The sequence below is a fragment of the Mobula birostris genome, chromosome 2, assembly GCF_030028105.1.
Source record: "Mobula birostris isolate sMobBir1 chromosome 2, sMobBir1.hap1, whole genome shotgun sequence".
Lineage (NCBI taxonomy): Eukaryota > Metazoa > Chordata > Chondrichthyes > Myliobatiformes > Myliobatidae > Mobula > Mobula birostris.
Window position 1 is genome coordinate 192,022,571 of NC_092371.1, and position 15,823 is coordinate 192,038,393.

The window sequence follows — 15,823 nt, forward strand, 5'->3', positions numbered from 1 at the left end:
GATTTTTATGAATAGAACGCACACACAAATTTGTAAGTTAAGAATTGGGCTGACATTCCGCACATGAATTACACATCGGTTTAAATTAAAATGGATTGAGGTTAAAAATTTGACATATTGATCATGGGAAAATTAAAATGTTTTGTGACTCATGACCACCAGATGGAGGAAGAGAACTGCTGTAAGATACCTTTTAAAGAAAGACTTGTTTATGGAGCACAGTTTACAACTCCAGGATATTGCTGCTAAGCCATACTTTCGGAAGTGTAGTCACTACTGTGATGTTAAAAATGCAGCACCCAATTTCTGACTAACAGGGCAGTGATCACAAAAATATCAAATTGGATATCAAGCATAAATGAAAGCATTTAATTAGCTCAAATCACACTTGTTAATTTACTCCTGAATATTGCTTTGATATCAAACTATACTTGAGTATTAATTTTTGATATATTAAAAAGAAGTTTTGGTAATGCTTTATTTTGAGACAATGGGAGATGCAAATACTTTGTTTTTGTTTTAAACATTAATACTATTTTGAACTTCTGTCCCAGCTCACCTTGAAATAGTTTAGAAAATGATGAGATATTACTGGAAGCAAACTGCAACTGGGTATTTGCTAGCAAAATGATTTGATGTAAGAGAGTGCACAGACAAAGCACTACATGACTGTAATTTGCATAAGTTTACAGCCTTTGTGGCATTAAGCACAGTGTTGCAAGATCTTGCAACAAACATCTGTTGTAAGCTCCTGTGAGATTAAGTTTGCCATAAAACTACAGGAGGCTATTTCTTGATGTTATAACTCATAATAGAATAATTTTCTTTATTTTCTGACTCTCAGCATATGCAAAACAGGGCAATATTAGAGTATAAATGGATAAATGAGCATATTAGTAAATTTTATATGGAATATCTAATGCCTTTTGAGATGATTTATTTGTACTTAGCACAAACCCATAAAATTCATCTTGATATTCATAGATTTCAGCTAAGTATTCTTTGTTTTCAATTGCACTTAACTCTTAATTGTGCTAGCCATGATGTCAGCAGTTTGAATGCAGAACTAGTTATGATTCCTTGCTTAGCTTGATGATAGATGCTTATATCTTTTCACTGCATAATAGTATACAGTTAGCATTGAATGGTATGTGCTATTTAGAAAAAATGGTTAAAATTATCTATATTGTTCATTTTTAAAGCCTTTTTCAGCTGAGTTTTTCATCAGGGTATCTTGGATTTTTGTTATTTAATGATATTTTGGAAATGAACAATGATATAGTAGTCTAATACTTTTTAAATTTTGTGGCATAATCTTGAGGAATTGTTATGCTTTTTTTTGCATGTGATTTTTCTTTTGCGAGAGGAAACCTATGTCAAAGTTATCTGTTACAGGAACCAGAAACTGAAAAGATCCAAACTGAGCAGAATGCAGGAGAGCGGTCTGTATTCCCTGAAAGCAGGTATTAAGTTGCTGCAAACTTGATTGACTCTTGCTTTTAACAGCTTTTGTTAATTTTGTCCTCGTGTCACTGTCGAAGGACTGTCAATGTTGTTGGCTTTAAGGGACATGAACAAACATATCAATGTCTTACGGAAACCTCTGAGACTAACTGTTCTTTCCAGCTTCCAAATTATACAGATACTAATAATGTAATACCTGAAGGACTTAATGCAAATTATTGCTGTGATTTTTTTTAAATGCTCTGATAGAAATCTACTAAGCATTCAAGCACACCAATTTATAAAACTCAACAATTTACACAGAAGATTAAATTGTCACAGTTGTTTGAAATAGGAAACCTGCAAGTCTGGCACAGCAGATCTATCAGGTTTCATATTTTAATATTGCATCAATAATTCTTGTCACACTTCCTTGTCCTTCACCACCTGTGCCAAATTTTAACACAGGATGAGCAGAAGAGCCCGGAATTGCAGGCCTCTTGTGGTCTCAGTAATACCCACCAGAAGCTGTGAAAGAACAGTCTAATTTCACTGGCTTCTCATTCCCCTCCGTTGCCCCTTTCCTCTGCTGTGAGGAAACATCTGGCCTCTGCCTTGTGCATCACTCCTGTGTCATGGCTGAGATTAGAAGTTTCCACATGGGAAACAACAGGCTTAAATTCCTGTCCTACCATCCAAAACATAGTATGTTTTGCACCATGGAGCTGAAACCATAACTTACAAAAATGAAATCAGTTTGCTGACGCACATTTGCCACACAGCCATGACCATTTATACAAAGGTGAAATATACATGCTTCATTAACATTATGTTCCAGAGGAGAATTATAAAATAGTGCACTTTGTGTTTGTCCAAAGGATATAAGCAGGGAAATTCCACTTTCTCATGAAACAATGCTGTCTTTGTGGCATTTGGAACTCTGTTCAATTTTATATTAAAAAAGCACATTTTGATTGGTAATCTGTAATGTTCAATTTATTAAAAAGCATTAAAATGTTAGGTGTTGGTAACTGAGTTTTAAAGGGGCTCTTTGTTGCCCTTGTTTTATATAGTATGGTGATGTGGTTATTAGTTATTTTGCTGATTGAATTGCTACAGCTAGTCTTGTATTTGAACTTCTGTTAGGTTAAAGGATGAATCATCATCAAGTGATGAAGATGTCAGAATGATCAATCAAAATAGTAGTGTGGCCCAGCAAGATCTTAACCTGTCATCTTTACCCTATGTTTCATACGTGAAGTCCCTTCGACTCAGCTCTGACCAACTCGTAAGTACAAAATGCACTGTAGGATGATGTTGGTCTGTATAAAATCATATAATATGTTTAAGCTGCTATGTGCTAAGGGTCCCGGGAGTTCTGCATTATATGTTTGTTCTTAAATTATATCTAGAGCTGGATGTTCCAGGCAGCTGAGAACAATACCCTGTCAATCCCCTTAGTATCTGTAAACTTGTTTCAAATTGCCCTTTCTGCTCCAAATTCTAGGAAAACAAATTTATGTAGGATCTCCTCTTAATTTAATTCTTGAAACCCTGGATCAGCCTGGGAAAATTGTGCTGTCAAGGCCAGAAAGGCTTTTTCAATGAATAGTGCCTGGAACTGATTTCAGAAGTTCATTTTGACCATGTGATTGTAGCATAACTTTTAAGTTTTAGTGCTCTATCCTTCAGACATTAAAAAAAGAGCATCTATTAACACTTTGGATTATTTTCTGTTCTTCTAGAAATGAGTTCTATTTTCAGTTCAGTGTACCTTTTGCTTAATAGATTCAAACTGAACTGCTTGATCTCTGTAGTTAAAGTAACACACTCAATATGTGTGTTATATTATAAAAGGTTAAATCCACAGTGAAGGAACTGGTTATTAGAGATCAAAAGAATCCAACTAACTGACACAAACCATGTTGGTTTATTTGAATTGTAGAAAAGCCTGCAACTAAAGGATGGCCCAAACGACATTGTGTTCAGTGTCACCACGCAGTACCAAGGCACATGCCGTTGTGAAGGAACTATCTACCTCTGGAACTGGAATGACAAAATTATTATTTCTGATATTGATGGAACAATCACAAGGTGCATTTTAATCAGATGTGTATTCCTGTATTTGTATTTGAATGCATGGATTTCCAGTGAAATAGTGAATATCTTGTACTTATGCAGGTCTGATGCCTTGGGACATATCTTACCCACACTCGGTAAGGATTGGACGCATCATGGAATAGCAAAGCTTTACCACAAAGTTAGCCAGTAAGTTTTACAGCATATTTTACATCATTTTGTTAATTTTATCTTGGATATTTCTTTTTTTTTTTGCTCTGTTACTCTGTACAGGCTACTGAAAGTTGACAGTATCTGAATTCAACACAGATAAATCAGAAACAAAATAGAACTAAAACCAGAATACGCTGGAAACATGCAGTGTCGGGCAACCATTGTGGATAGAAAATACTGTTCAGTGACCTTTCAAAGCCCCAAAGTAAATTTATTATCAAAGTCCAAATATGTTACCATCCACAACTCCTGAGATTAGTTTTCTTGTGGGCGTACTCAGTAAATCCAAGAACCATCATAGAATCATTGAAAGACTGCACCCAGCAGGACCGACAAGCAACCAATGTGCAAAAGACAGAAAACTGTGCAAATACACTTTTTTTGCAACATATCCTACTGTACAGAATAATAGTGTTTTGATTTATTGTCACTTATGAAGGCAAATGTAACAGTTGGTTTGCACAGTGAGGACAGCTGGCTGTAACGTTATTGAGTTCCTCCTACTATGTAAGGCTTTTAAAAGACCATGGAATATTTTATTTGCAATTGAACGTGTAAGTCAGTCTGATGATGGTGCTCTGATAATGTGCTTGAGTCATGGAGTGGGGCTAATACCAATGAGTTCCTGACTTGTGCAAGAGCAACCACTACATGATTTTTTATTCTTTAGTTCAGTTCTTAATTTGTGAAGTAGTTAATGAATTTAGATTTTTTTTATTACCATTACTCAGTGCTGGAGGTTGGTTTTTTTCTGTTGGAAAGTGTGGTTGTACTGAATTGATTAATCTAATAGATTTGGAGGCTGTATGGAAAATTCACATTATTTGACTCCAATGGCTGCCAAGGAACCACTCTGACGGGTGCGATGATAAACTTTTGTTCATGGAGATAACCGATCACATTTGTCTGGGCCATTAATGAGTCTCTGGAATTTGTCTCCATGCCATTCTGGAAGTGAAAAATCTAATTACAGCTACTGAGAAGATAGAAGTCCTCTGATTATATTGTGTAACAAAATTATAAGCCCACACATGACCGTGCCAATTTCATTATCTTCCTCCTCATGACTGTCAATATTATTGTTTAGAATATAAGAATTAGAAGTTGGAGTAAGTTGTTCAGCTGAGCTGTTACTAGAATACCGGCTACTTGTGCTAACTTCACACATGAGAAAGTCTGCAGAAGCTGGAAATCCAAAGCAACACACAAAATGCTGGAGGAACACAGCAGTCAGGCAACCTCTATGGAAAAGAGTAACCAGTTGACATTTCCGGCTGATACCCTTCATCAGGACTCTATCAGTTCATCATGTCCTGAAGAAGGGTCTCAGCCCGAAACATTGACTGTTTACTCTTTTTCACTGATGCTGCCTTGTACTACCTCTATGTCCCTTGGTTCTTTTAATATCTAAACATCTATTGATCTCTACTTTCTGCGAAGGCTGAGAAAAGTCCATCTCCCACCCCCCATCCTCACCACATTCTACAGAGGTTGTATTGAGAGCATCCTGAGCAGCTGCATCACTGCCTGGTTCGGAAATTGCACCATCTTGGATCACAAAACCCTGCAGTGGATAGTGAGGTCAGCTGAGAAGATCATCGGGGGTCTCTCTTCCCACCATTAGAGACATTTACACCACACGCTGCATCCGTAAAGCAAACAGCATTATGAAGGACTCCATGCACCCTTCATACGAACTCTTCTCCCTCCTGCCATCTGGCAAAAGGCACCGAAGTATTCGAGCTCTCACAACCAGACTATGTAACAGTTTCTTCCCCTAAGTCATCAGACTCCTCAATACCCAGAGCCTGGCTTGACACCAACCTACTGCCCTCTACTGTGCCTATTGTCTTGTTTATTATTTATTGTAATGCCTGCATTGTTTTGTGCACTTTATGCAGTCCTGGGTAGGTCTGTAGTCTAGTGTAGTTTTGTGTTGTTTTTACGTAATTCAGTGTAGTTTTTGTATCGTTCATGTAGCACCATGGTCCTGAAAAACGTTGTCTTGTTTTTACTGTGTACTGTACCAGCAGTTATGGTTGAAATGACTGTAAAAAGTGACTTGACTTGACTTGATCTGTTTTGAATGTACACTGCACCAGAGCCTCTGCAGATTCCTAAATAGGAAATTGCAAAAAAATAGGCATTTGAACATGATATAAAGGGTGGGTTAGTAAGTTTGCTGATGACACAAAAGTTGGGGGTGTTGTGGATAGTTTGGAGAGTTGTCAGAGGTTACAGCGGGACATTGATAGGATGTGGAACTGGGCTGAGACGAGGCAGATGGAGTTCAACCCAGATAAGTGTGAAGTGTTTCATTTCGGTAGGTCAACCTTGAAGACAGTACATAATATTAATGGTAGGACTCTTAGCAGTGTGGAGAATCAGCGAGATCTTGGGGTCCATGTCCATAGGACACTCAAAGATGCTGCGCAGATTCAGTTTAATAAGAAGGCATATGGTATGATGACGTTCATCAATCATGGGATTGAGTTCAAGAGCAGTGAGGTAATGATACAGCTATGTAAGCCTTAGTTAGATCCCACTTGGAATAATGTGTTTAGTTCTGGTCACCTCACTACAGGATGGATGTGGATAGTATAGAGAGAGTGCAGAGGAGATTTACAAGTCTTTTGCTTGGATTGGAGAGTGTACCTTATGAGAATAAGTTGAGTAAACTTGGCCTTTTCTTCTTGGAGCGATCAGAAGTGACCTGATAGAGGTATATAGTTGATGAGAGGCATTGATCATGTGGATAGCCAGAGGCTTTTTCCCTGGGCTGAAATGGCTAAAATGAGGGGACGTAGTTTTAAGGTGTTTGGAAGTAGGTACAGAGGTAATTTTGTTTTACACAGGGTTGTGGGTGTGTGGCATGCACTGCCAGCGGTGCTGGTAGAGGTGGATATAATAGGGTCTTTTAAGAGACTCTTGGATAAGTACATGGAACTTAGAAAAATAGAGGGCTATGCAATAGGGCAATTCTAGGCAGTTTCTAGTAGGTTACATGGTCAGCACAACATTGTGGGCTGAAGGGCCTGTAATGTGTTGTAGATTTCTATTCTATGAACTTCTCTGGAATGGTCAGTTCCTTGAGCTTGTGGGCTCTGGTTGCAGATTCTTACATCTATACTATCGTGTGCATTAGGAATTTGTAAAATCCAGTGAGATTATTTCTCATTGTTCTAAAATCCAGACAGTTTTGGCTCAGTTTGGTTAATCTCCTTGCTGTGCCAGGAATGTTTGCTCTTGCAGGGAGAGAAGACCCCTACATACTTTCCAGATGTATTATTATCACCACAGACCAATATATTTATTGTCCTGGTCTCTAGAGGTGCAGGTCATTTTGTATGAGCGTCACTTCCTAAACGCAAGCTGGTTTATATACCATTTCCTGCGCAGTTTTTATCCTGAGAAGCGTGCAGTGGAAAGGCACACAACTCCGTTCACTCTTTACTTGCCTTTGAAACAGCAATATCTTTTTCCAAAAGAAAAGAGATCTCATTAAAAACCCTGAAGAAAGCTCCTGTCTCTGGTGATTTTTGAGAAGTTGTTGGCTCACTGCACAGCTGTGTCCACACACATGGTGAAGGCAATAGAGAGAAAAGATAGTTCGCCCCCAAAATCATCGCCCTGGACTGGACACACATCTAAACACCCTGGGCGATAATGTCAGCTTCCGTCCTGATGAATGTCGATTGCCAAGACCTGTAGGTCAGGTCAGAATGGGACTCATCTGCTATGACTTCAGGGTGCTCAAGTGGACCCGCAGTTATCATAGCTGCAGCACAGGCTTGCACCAAAGCTGAAGCGACAGGAATGAGAGCAGTGTATGGTAAGCATGAAATTGAGATGCAAACACGTATAGACATGGAGAGGGCGCCTATAGAGGCTACATTAAGTGGGCTCAAGTAAGAGTGTGAAGCTGAAACTGCCTCAGCAGAGGCAAAGGTATGTGAAGCAACAGCTGACTCGGACAGTTGGGTCTATAATAGAACTAGTCATGCTTTACTGTCACAGTTGCCAATGCATCTTACAAAAGAGTATGTTCAAATGCATTTTGGCTATAAAAAAGAGAATTCTACAAGCAGAAGCTGTCTTCACCACTCCAGTCAACATGCCTTTTCATGTAGTCTGGGCATTGGCAGTCAAGGTCTACAGCAGCAAAGACCTATAACAGCCCCTTTAGAAGTTCTTCCACAGCAAAGACCTCAATCGAGGTTATAGAAGAATCTCGCTTCAGTAGGCTTCATAATTTTCCAAAGCTCTCACACAAAGAACCACAGAGGCTACAGCAGCTTGCAGAACTGTTGTTGGAACTACAAACCTCAAAAAGTGAAGATTACCTATTGAGGCCTGCGTTTCTTGGACACAGTAGAGGAGTAGACCCTTGAGGGTACTGCTGAAAAATATCCAAGAACAGTGGATAACTGAAGGTTAAAAACGGTTATGTTCTCTGAAGGTCGGAATTCTCTAGTTAAATTGGAATGTTTTTGAATGTCATATGGGAAGAAATGTTTGGAAGTCATGAACAATGAGTATTGGTTAATTCTGTTTATGGTGATCTTGGTCTTCAGATGTCCTCCCATAACCTGTATTTTTATTTTTATAAATCAAGTGAACTGTTCATGGAGATAAATCCAGATTTCCCTACTCTAGCCTTTTAGAGGAGGAGGAATTATAGCAACAGAGGCTTAGTTAAAGTAATGCGTCTGGACATTAGGAAAATATTACACACTGACCTGCAAGTGTTCATTTTTATGAGCATGTACCTTGTGGAATTATTAAAACCTTAAAATAGAGTGCTTTGAGAGTAAGAGGGAAAAATTGAGTTTGATTTTTACTTATCCAGCCTGCTTGTCAGTTCCCACCCCCAACCCCTGGTCCAACTAACCTCCTACCCTTGGGTTGGTTGGAAGGTCTTGGCGGTGATAAGGACCTGGATGACGTACTTCTGAGCTTATGGCACTTGCAGTGTGAAATACTGAGAGTTGTCAATGCCAAAATTAAACATAAAGATTTATCATGTATACACTAGCCAAGATCATGATTGCCATTGTCTATTCAGTCACAGGATGTTCATAGTCTGGAGAATAAAGAAAATGCAGTGGCTGAATATATTGTTTTGATTTCTCTGCAGAAATGGGTACAAGTTCCTCTATTGCTCAGCACGTGCTATTGGGATGGCTGATATGACTCGAGGATATTTACATTGGGTTAACGAAAAAGGAACGGTGTTGCCAAAAGGCCCTTTATTGCTATGTCCCAGCAGTGTGTTCTCAGCATTGCACAGGTGATCCAACTTCTGTTGCTTTTAGTTTTCTGTTCTTTTTAAATTCCATTCTTAATGAAAATAGATCTTTTTGGCATCTCCTGCAATTATGTAAAATCAAGTCCCTCTGTAAAGACAATGTCGAATTCCTTTCTTGATTGGTTTCAAAAGATAGCCTCTGTATATTGAAATCACTGGCATTGTGCTTGCAGTTAACATCATTTAAGAAATTCTTTTAAATTTCAGCATTGTAACTAGAAGCTCTTCTGAACAAAATCAGTTTAGTAAACTGAAAATACGCTAACTACAACTAGTTTGTAGAATTATAATATTAAAATGAAGTATGCATGTAACACCTTAATAAAGATGTTACGTATAAAACCAAACTTTATCAATCAAGATTAGTTCCTTTGCATGTCATCCCAAGTTAATAATCATATATATTTGCTTTTTTATTATTTTAGGGAAGTAATTGAAAAGAAGCCTGAAAAGTTCAAGATTCATTGCCTAACAGACATCAGAAACCTTTTTTATCCAAATAAAGAACCCTTTTACGCTGCTTTTGGAAACCGATCAAATGTAAGTCAAACTCTACCCACTGAGAACCATAGTTATATGAAATATGTCAAAATACAGAATTGTAATCAGTCAGGACTGCCATGTACACTGAAGATGCAGTGCTTTAAAAGCAAGCCTATTAATTTTATTGAAAATGTTCAGTGGGGTACTTTTCATGCAAGTTCGAGCACTCTTTTTGCATTGAATTTACCAGCTCTTCTACCTTCATGACTGCTCCTTGGCCCTTCACTTCAAGGAAATGATTTGTTAAGCATGAAGACCCTTAAAACAGAAGGATCTGAAGTCTAAATGTAAAACACAATCTCATGAAATAGGGTAGATTGTAAATAGAGTTGATGAGTAAGTTATGGTAATAAGCTCTTTCAGCAAATCATACTATTCATGATAACCATTCCTGTCTGGAGATGTAAATTGGAGTCGGAGAAGATAGCATGGCAGTCAGTGTAACGCTGTTACAGCGCCAATATAAGTGGTCCAGTTCTGCCACTGTCAGTAGGAGTTTTGCATGTTCTTCCTGCGATTGTGGGGTTTCCTCTGGGTGCCACTGTCTGTAGGAGTTTTGCACATTCTCCCTGTGATTGTGTGGGTTTCCTCCAGGTGCTCCTGTTTCCTCCCACATCCCGAAGCCGTATGAGTCAGTAGGTTATTTGATCATATGGGTGTATTTGGGTGGCGTGTGTTCCTTGGGCTGGAAGGGCTTGTTCACATACTGTATTACTAAAATAATTGAATGAATGGATAGATATAAAACACAGAAAGAAACTCTGAAAAGGAATTAGAAAATGAAGGGAGCAACTCCAGGTTTGGCCAGCAGTTGTAGACAAGTCTTGGGTCAATGTTATTTCATGAGATCTTGGAAACCCTTTTAAGCAAGTTGCATATTTAGGTTGGATGGACAGGAACAGGTCTTTTGTAGGCTTGAACGGCAGGTGTGATTATTGAATTGATTTTATTTCTTACATCCTTCACATACATGAGTAAAAATCTTTACGTTACATCTCTGTCTAAATGTGCAATTTATAGTAATTTGTAATAAATAGTATGTACAACAGCACAGTCAATATAGCGTAGAAATACAATTGTATCAGCGTGAATTAATCAGTCTGATGGCCTGGTGGAAGAAGCTGTCCCGGAGCCTGTTGGTCCTGGCTTTTATGCTGTGATACCGTTCTCTGGATGGTAGCAGCTGGTTTGTGGTTGGGGTGACTTGGGTCCCCAATGATCCTTCGGGCGCTTTTTAAGCACCCGTCTCTGTAAATGTCCTGAATAGTGGAAAGTTCACATCTACAGATGCGCTGGGCTGTCCGCACCACTCTCTGCAGAGTCCTGCAATTGAGGGAAGTACAGTTCCCATACCAGGCAATGATGCAGCCAGTCAGGATGCTCTCAATTATGCCCCTGTAGAAAGTCCTTGGGATTTGGGGACTCATGCCAAACTTCAACTGTCTGAGGTAAGGCACTGATGTGCATTTTTCACTGCACAGTTGGTATGTACAAACCTTTAAATGATATGGGTGATGACATATGCCAGGCTTTGGTAATTGAGACAGTATAGAAACAAAATTCTCCAACAGAAATGTAAACTGATTCTGAAGCATGGGAAGGGTAGTTAAGAAAATTTGCCAAATGGCAAGTGAGGATGGTTGGGAAAATATAGCGCACAGTATATAACAGATGTGCAGCCCTTTCCTGCTCCTGAACAAATCATAAGGAGCAGTTGATTTACAATAAATAAACAGAACGTGGGAAAGTTTATTTTATTGGCTTTCTGTTTGTCCAGTATACTTCCTTATATAAACTCCATTCAGGGTTTAAAATCTAGGATTTATATTCTGGAATTACTAACTAATTTGGTTTGGCTGCTCAAGAAGTAACTCAAAACTTGTTTTTATGTAATTGGCAGATAAATTGAACTGATGGGAACTAATGAATCTGCAGTTGCAACGTAGTACAATGAAAACAGATTTCTTGATGGGCTGAATGGCAATTTTTCACCCATACATTTTATGTAATTAATAGAGCAGAATGCTGCTTTGTTCATTGCCACTAAAGTTAAGTGACTGATGGTATGGCTCTCCTCCCTGTCAGCTCCTTTCAGTATCTGTCTGGCATGCAGTATATCTGGGAGATACTGATGAATCACTGGTAACATGAAACTGCAGTGTAAACCAGAAGCCATGGTTCTACAATGTCAGTTTAAGATGCTCCTTTGAATTTACACATTCCACTAGCCATGTTTTAAGAAGCCATATGAGTGTAAAAAAATAACAGAAGTAAGCTAACCTCTCCCATGTGCCTTTTCCCCTGTACAACTGCAACAAAATCCTCCACGTTCTTTTCTCCCTGCAATGAAGAGCAATGTCTCATTTCTTTTATGAATATTTCCTGTGCTTTATACACAAAGTTATTCTGAAAGCTCCAAGTGAACAGAATTGTGTAGATTGACACACAGAGGGAGACTAATTTGGAGTATTGTGAGCACTTCTGGAACCCATATCCAAAGGATATGCTGGGTTGGAGGGGGTCTAGAAAGGTTTGAGAATAATCCTGGGATTGAAAGGGTTAACATACAAGGAGCGTTTGATGGCTCTGGACCTTACTTGCTAGAGATTGGAAGGATGGGGGGGGGTGCGTGGGGAAGTGGTTGGGATCTCATTGAAACCTACCAGATATTGAAAGGCCTAGATAGTGTTTTCTTGGACTGGATGTTTCCAATAGCGGGCAAGTCTAGGAGTGGAGAGCACAGACTCTGAAAGATATATCTTTAGAACAGAGATGAGGATTTTTTTTTTTTTTTTTTAGCTCAAGGTTCATGAATCTGTTGTACTCATTGCTACAGAAGGCTGTGGAGGCCAATTCATTGGTATATTTAAAGCTGAAGTTGTTTGGTTCATTATCAGCCAAGATCAAATGGCAGAGCTGACTCAATGGCCTAATTCTTCTCTTGTATCTTATGGTCAATCATGAGCTTGTTGACTGAATAAAATCAAATGCACCTAGTCTACTTCCTAGCTTTTGGTCCATTACTTTTGAGTTGGTGCTCATCCAGGCTTCTTTTAGATGTAGTGAGGGTCTTTGTCTCTATCTTTTTTGCTTCTTGGGCAGTACTTCTGGATTAAGGATAACTTGCTTCCAATCCAAGTCTTTGGGTTCTGAAGTGGCTGCTAAGGCTAATATGAAACCTGCAGGTAAGGAGAGGCGGTGCCTGACAATGGGAGCAGTTGTATGATTTGGAAGGTGGTGAACTCTACCTGCTTTAGATCACTGGGCTTCTGACAAAGGGACACAAGTTCTCAGTGCTGTCTCAAAGTTTGCTGCTCTCATTTGAATGGTTATGGGCCAGGAATTCCCACTTTTTAGAAGGCTTTGAACAGCCAAGTTTGAGAATGATTCTTCACGGATCTTCCTTGGAGTTTGTGAGGTCAGAGTAGGTAGTGTTTAATAAATGTTTCTTTTTGGATGTGGTGAATGTTTCTGTCTCAACCAACTTTTCATTGTTGTATGTATTTTTTTTTCCTTGGTTCCCTGCTACTTCCCATTTGTCCTATGGATTAATTCCACACCAGTGGGGAAACTTGGAGGTAGGATTAAGCATTGCATTAAGGAGAACTAGTTAGGGCAATGATATCTAGTGATTAACTTGTCCACAAGGGAGCAATGAAATATTTTGGAAATGGTTTCAAAAAACAGTATTTTAATACCAAAGTGAGTAACACTCATTTTCTCAAATTATACATTATACCCTTGCCCACTTCTTTAAACTGCCTCCACACTTTTGTAGACTCTTTGCAAATTCCGTGCTGCTTTTATTCTCACTTGAATCAAATAAATTTGAATAAGTTATATTTGATTGCTTCATGTGAATAGTTGCCAGAGGTTAATTGTTGTTCAGCAATTGAGCAGACTATGATAGTCATGGTCATAGTCATACTTCATTGATCCCGGGGGAAATTGGTTTTCGTTACAGTTGCACCATAAATAATTAAATAGTAATAAAACCATAAATAATTAAATAGTAATATGTAAATTATGCCAGGAAATAAGTCCAGGACCAGCCTATTGGCTCAGGGTGTCTGACCCTCCAAGGGAGGAGTTGTAAAGTTTGATGGCCACAGGCAGGAATGACTTCCTATGACGCTCTGTGTTGCATCTCGGTGGAATGAGTCTCTGGCTGAATGTACTCCTGTGCCCAACCAGTACATTATGTAGTGGATGGGAGACATTGTCCAAGATGGCATGCAACTTGGACAGCATCCTCTTTTCAGACACCACCATCAGAGAGTCCAGTTCCATCCCCACAACATCATTGGCTTTACGAATGAGTTTGTTGAATCTGTTGGTGTCTGCTACCCTCAGCTTGCTGCCCCAGCACACAACAGCAAACATGATAGCACTGGCCACCACAGACTCGTAGAACATCCTCAGCATCGTCCGGCAGATGTTAAAGGACCTCAGTCTCCTCAGGAAATAGAGATGGCTCTGACCCTTCTTGTAGACAGCCTCAGTGTTCTTTGACCAGTCCAGTTTATTGTCAATTCGTATCCCCAGGTATCTGTAATCCTGCACCATGTCCACACTGACCCCCTGGATGGAAACAGGGGTCACCGGTACCTTAGCTCTCCTCAGGTCTACCACCAGCTCCTTAATCTTTTTCACATTAAGCTGCAGATAATTCTGCTCACACCATGTGACAAAGTTTCCTACCGTAGCCCTGTACTCAGCCTCATCTCCCTTGCTGATGCATCCAACTATGGCAGAGTCATCAGAAAACTAATGAAGATGACATGACTGTGCAGTAGTTGAAGTCCGAGGTGTAAATGGTGAAGAGAAAGGGAGACAAGACAGTCCCCCGTGGAGCCCCAGTGCTGCTGATCACTCTGTCTGACACACAGTGTTGTGTACACACGTACTGTGGTCTGCCAGTCAGGTAATCAAGAATCCATGATACCAGGAAAGCACCAGATAGAGTGCAGATTTTAAGTCTCTGACATTCAGGTTCACATTGCCTGAATTTGTAAGTCCTGGGCTCAAACAAATGCACTGGTTGGACTTCGCTTTGGCTGAATGTTAACTGCCCTAGCTATGGCCGGCACCGTTTGGCCAGTGATCTGAGTTATAGCCTCAACAAGAAACTTACTTTTAGCTTTTGTTTTAGATCAACAACTTGCCAGTGTGATTGGTTTTAAGTATTTCAGCTGAAGGTATTTGAGCCCTATGTGTAAGAAATAATGTTAAATCATTAGAAAGGGATGACATAGGATCGGAAGGTGTAGAGTCTCTATGGGTTGAGTTAAGAAATGGCAGGGGTAAAAGGACCCTAATGACAGTTGTGTACAGGCCTCCAAACAGCAGCCGGGATGTGGATTACAAATTACAGCAGGAGATAGAAAAGGCATGTCAGAAGGGCAATGTCATGATAATTGTTGGGGATTTTAACATGAAAGTGGATTGGTAGAACCAGGCCAGTACTGGACCTTGAGAGAGAATTTGTAGAATGTCTAAGGGATGGCTTTTTAGAATAGATTGTTGTTGAGCCCACTAGGGGATCGGCTGTGCTGGATTGATTGTTGTGGAATAATCCAGAGGTGATAAGAGAGTTTAAGGTTAAGGAACCCTTAGGGAACAGTGATCACAATATGATCGAGTTCACTTTGAAATTTGAGAAGGAGAAACTAAATTCCAGTGTGTCGGTATTTCAGTGGAATAAAGGAGATTACAATAGCATGAGAGGGGAACTGGCCAAAGTTGACTGGAAAGAGACACTAGCAGGAAGGACAGCAGAGCAGCAATGGGTGGAGTTTCTGCAACAAATGAGAGAAGTGCAAGACAGATATATTCCAAATAAGAAGAAATTTTTGAAAAGAAGAAGGACACTACCATGGCAGACAAGTGAAGTCAGCCAAAGTAAAAGCAAAAGAGAGGGCATACAAGGAAGCCAAAGCTAGTGGGAAGGTAGAGGATTGGGAAGCTTTTAAAAACTTGCAGAAGGAAACTAAGAAGGTCATCACGAAGGAAAAGATGAATTATGAAAGGAAGTTGGCGACTAATATCAAAGAAGATACCAAAAGCTTTTTTAAGTAAGTAAAGGGTAAAAGAGAGTTGAGGGGAGATATCGGACCAATAGAAAATGACACTGGTGATATTGTAATGAGACGCAGAGAGCAGATATTAAATGCATAGTTTGCATTAGTCCTCACAGTGGAAGACATCTGCAGTATACCAGACATTCAAGAGTGTCAG

At 39.5% G+C, this 15,823-nt stretch overlaps 1 protein-coding gene across 4 annotated transcripts in view; it reads left to right on the plus strand.

Annotated features, from left to right (window-relative positions):
• Positions 1-15,823, plus strand: part of LOC140193984 (protein GREB1-like) — a 458,873-nt gene that overhangs the window by 433,305 nt on the left and 9,745 nt on the right. For all 4 annotated transcript variants that reach the window (XM_072251261.1, XM_072251260.1, XM_072251264.1 and 1 more), the window contains exons 13-18: positions 1,396-1,463; positions 2,590-2,731; positions 3,389-3,537; positions 3,625-3,711; positions 8,873-9,025; positions 9,469-9,583. In XM_072251261.1, coding sequence (XP_072107362.1) covers positions 1,396-1,463; positions 2,590-2,731; positions 3,389-3,537; positions 3,625-3,711; positions 8,873-9,025; positions 9,469-9,583 — 714 coding nt within the window. The remainder of the gene's footprint in view (positions 1-1,395; positions 1,464-2,589; positions 2,732-3,388; positions 3,538-3,624; positions 3,712-8,872; positions 9,026-9,468; positions 9,584-15,823) is intronic.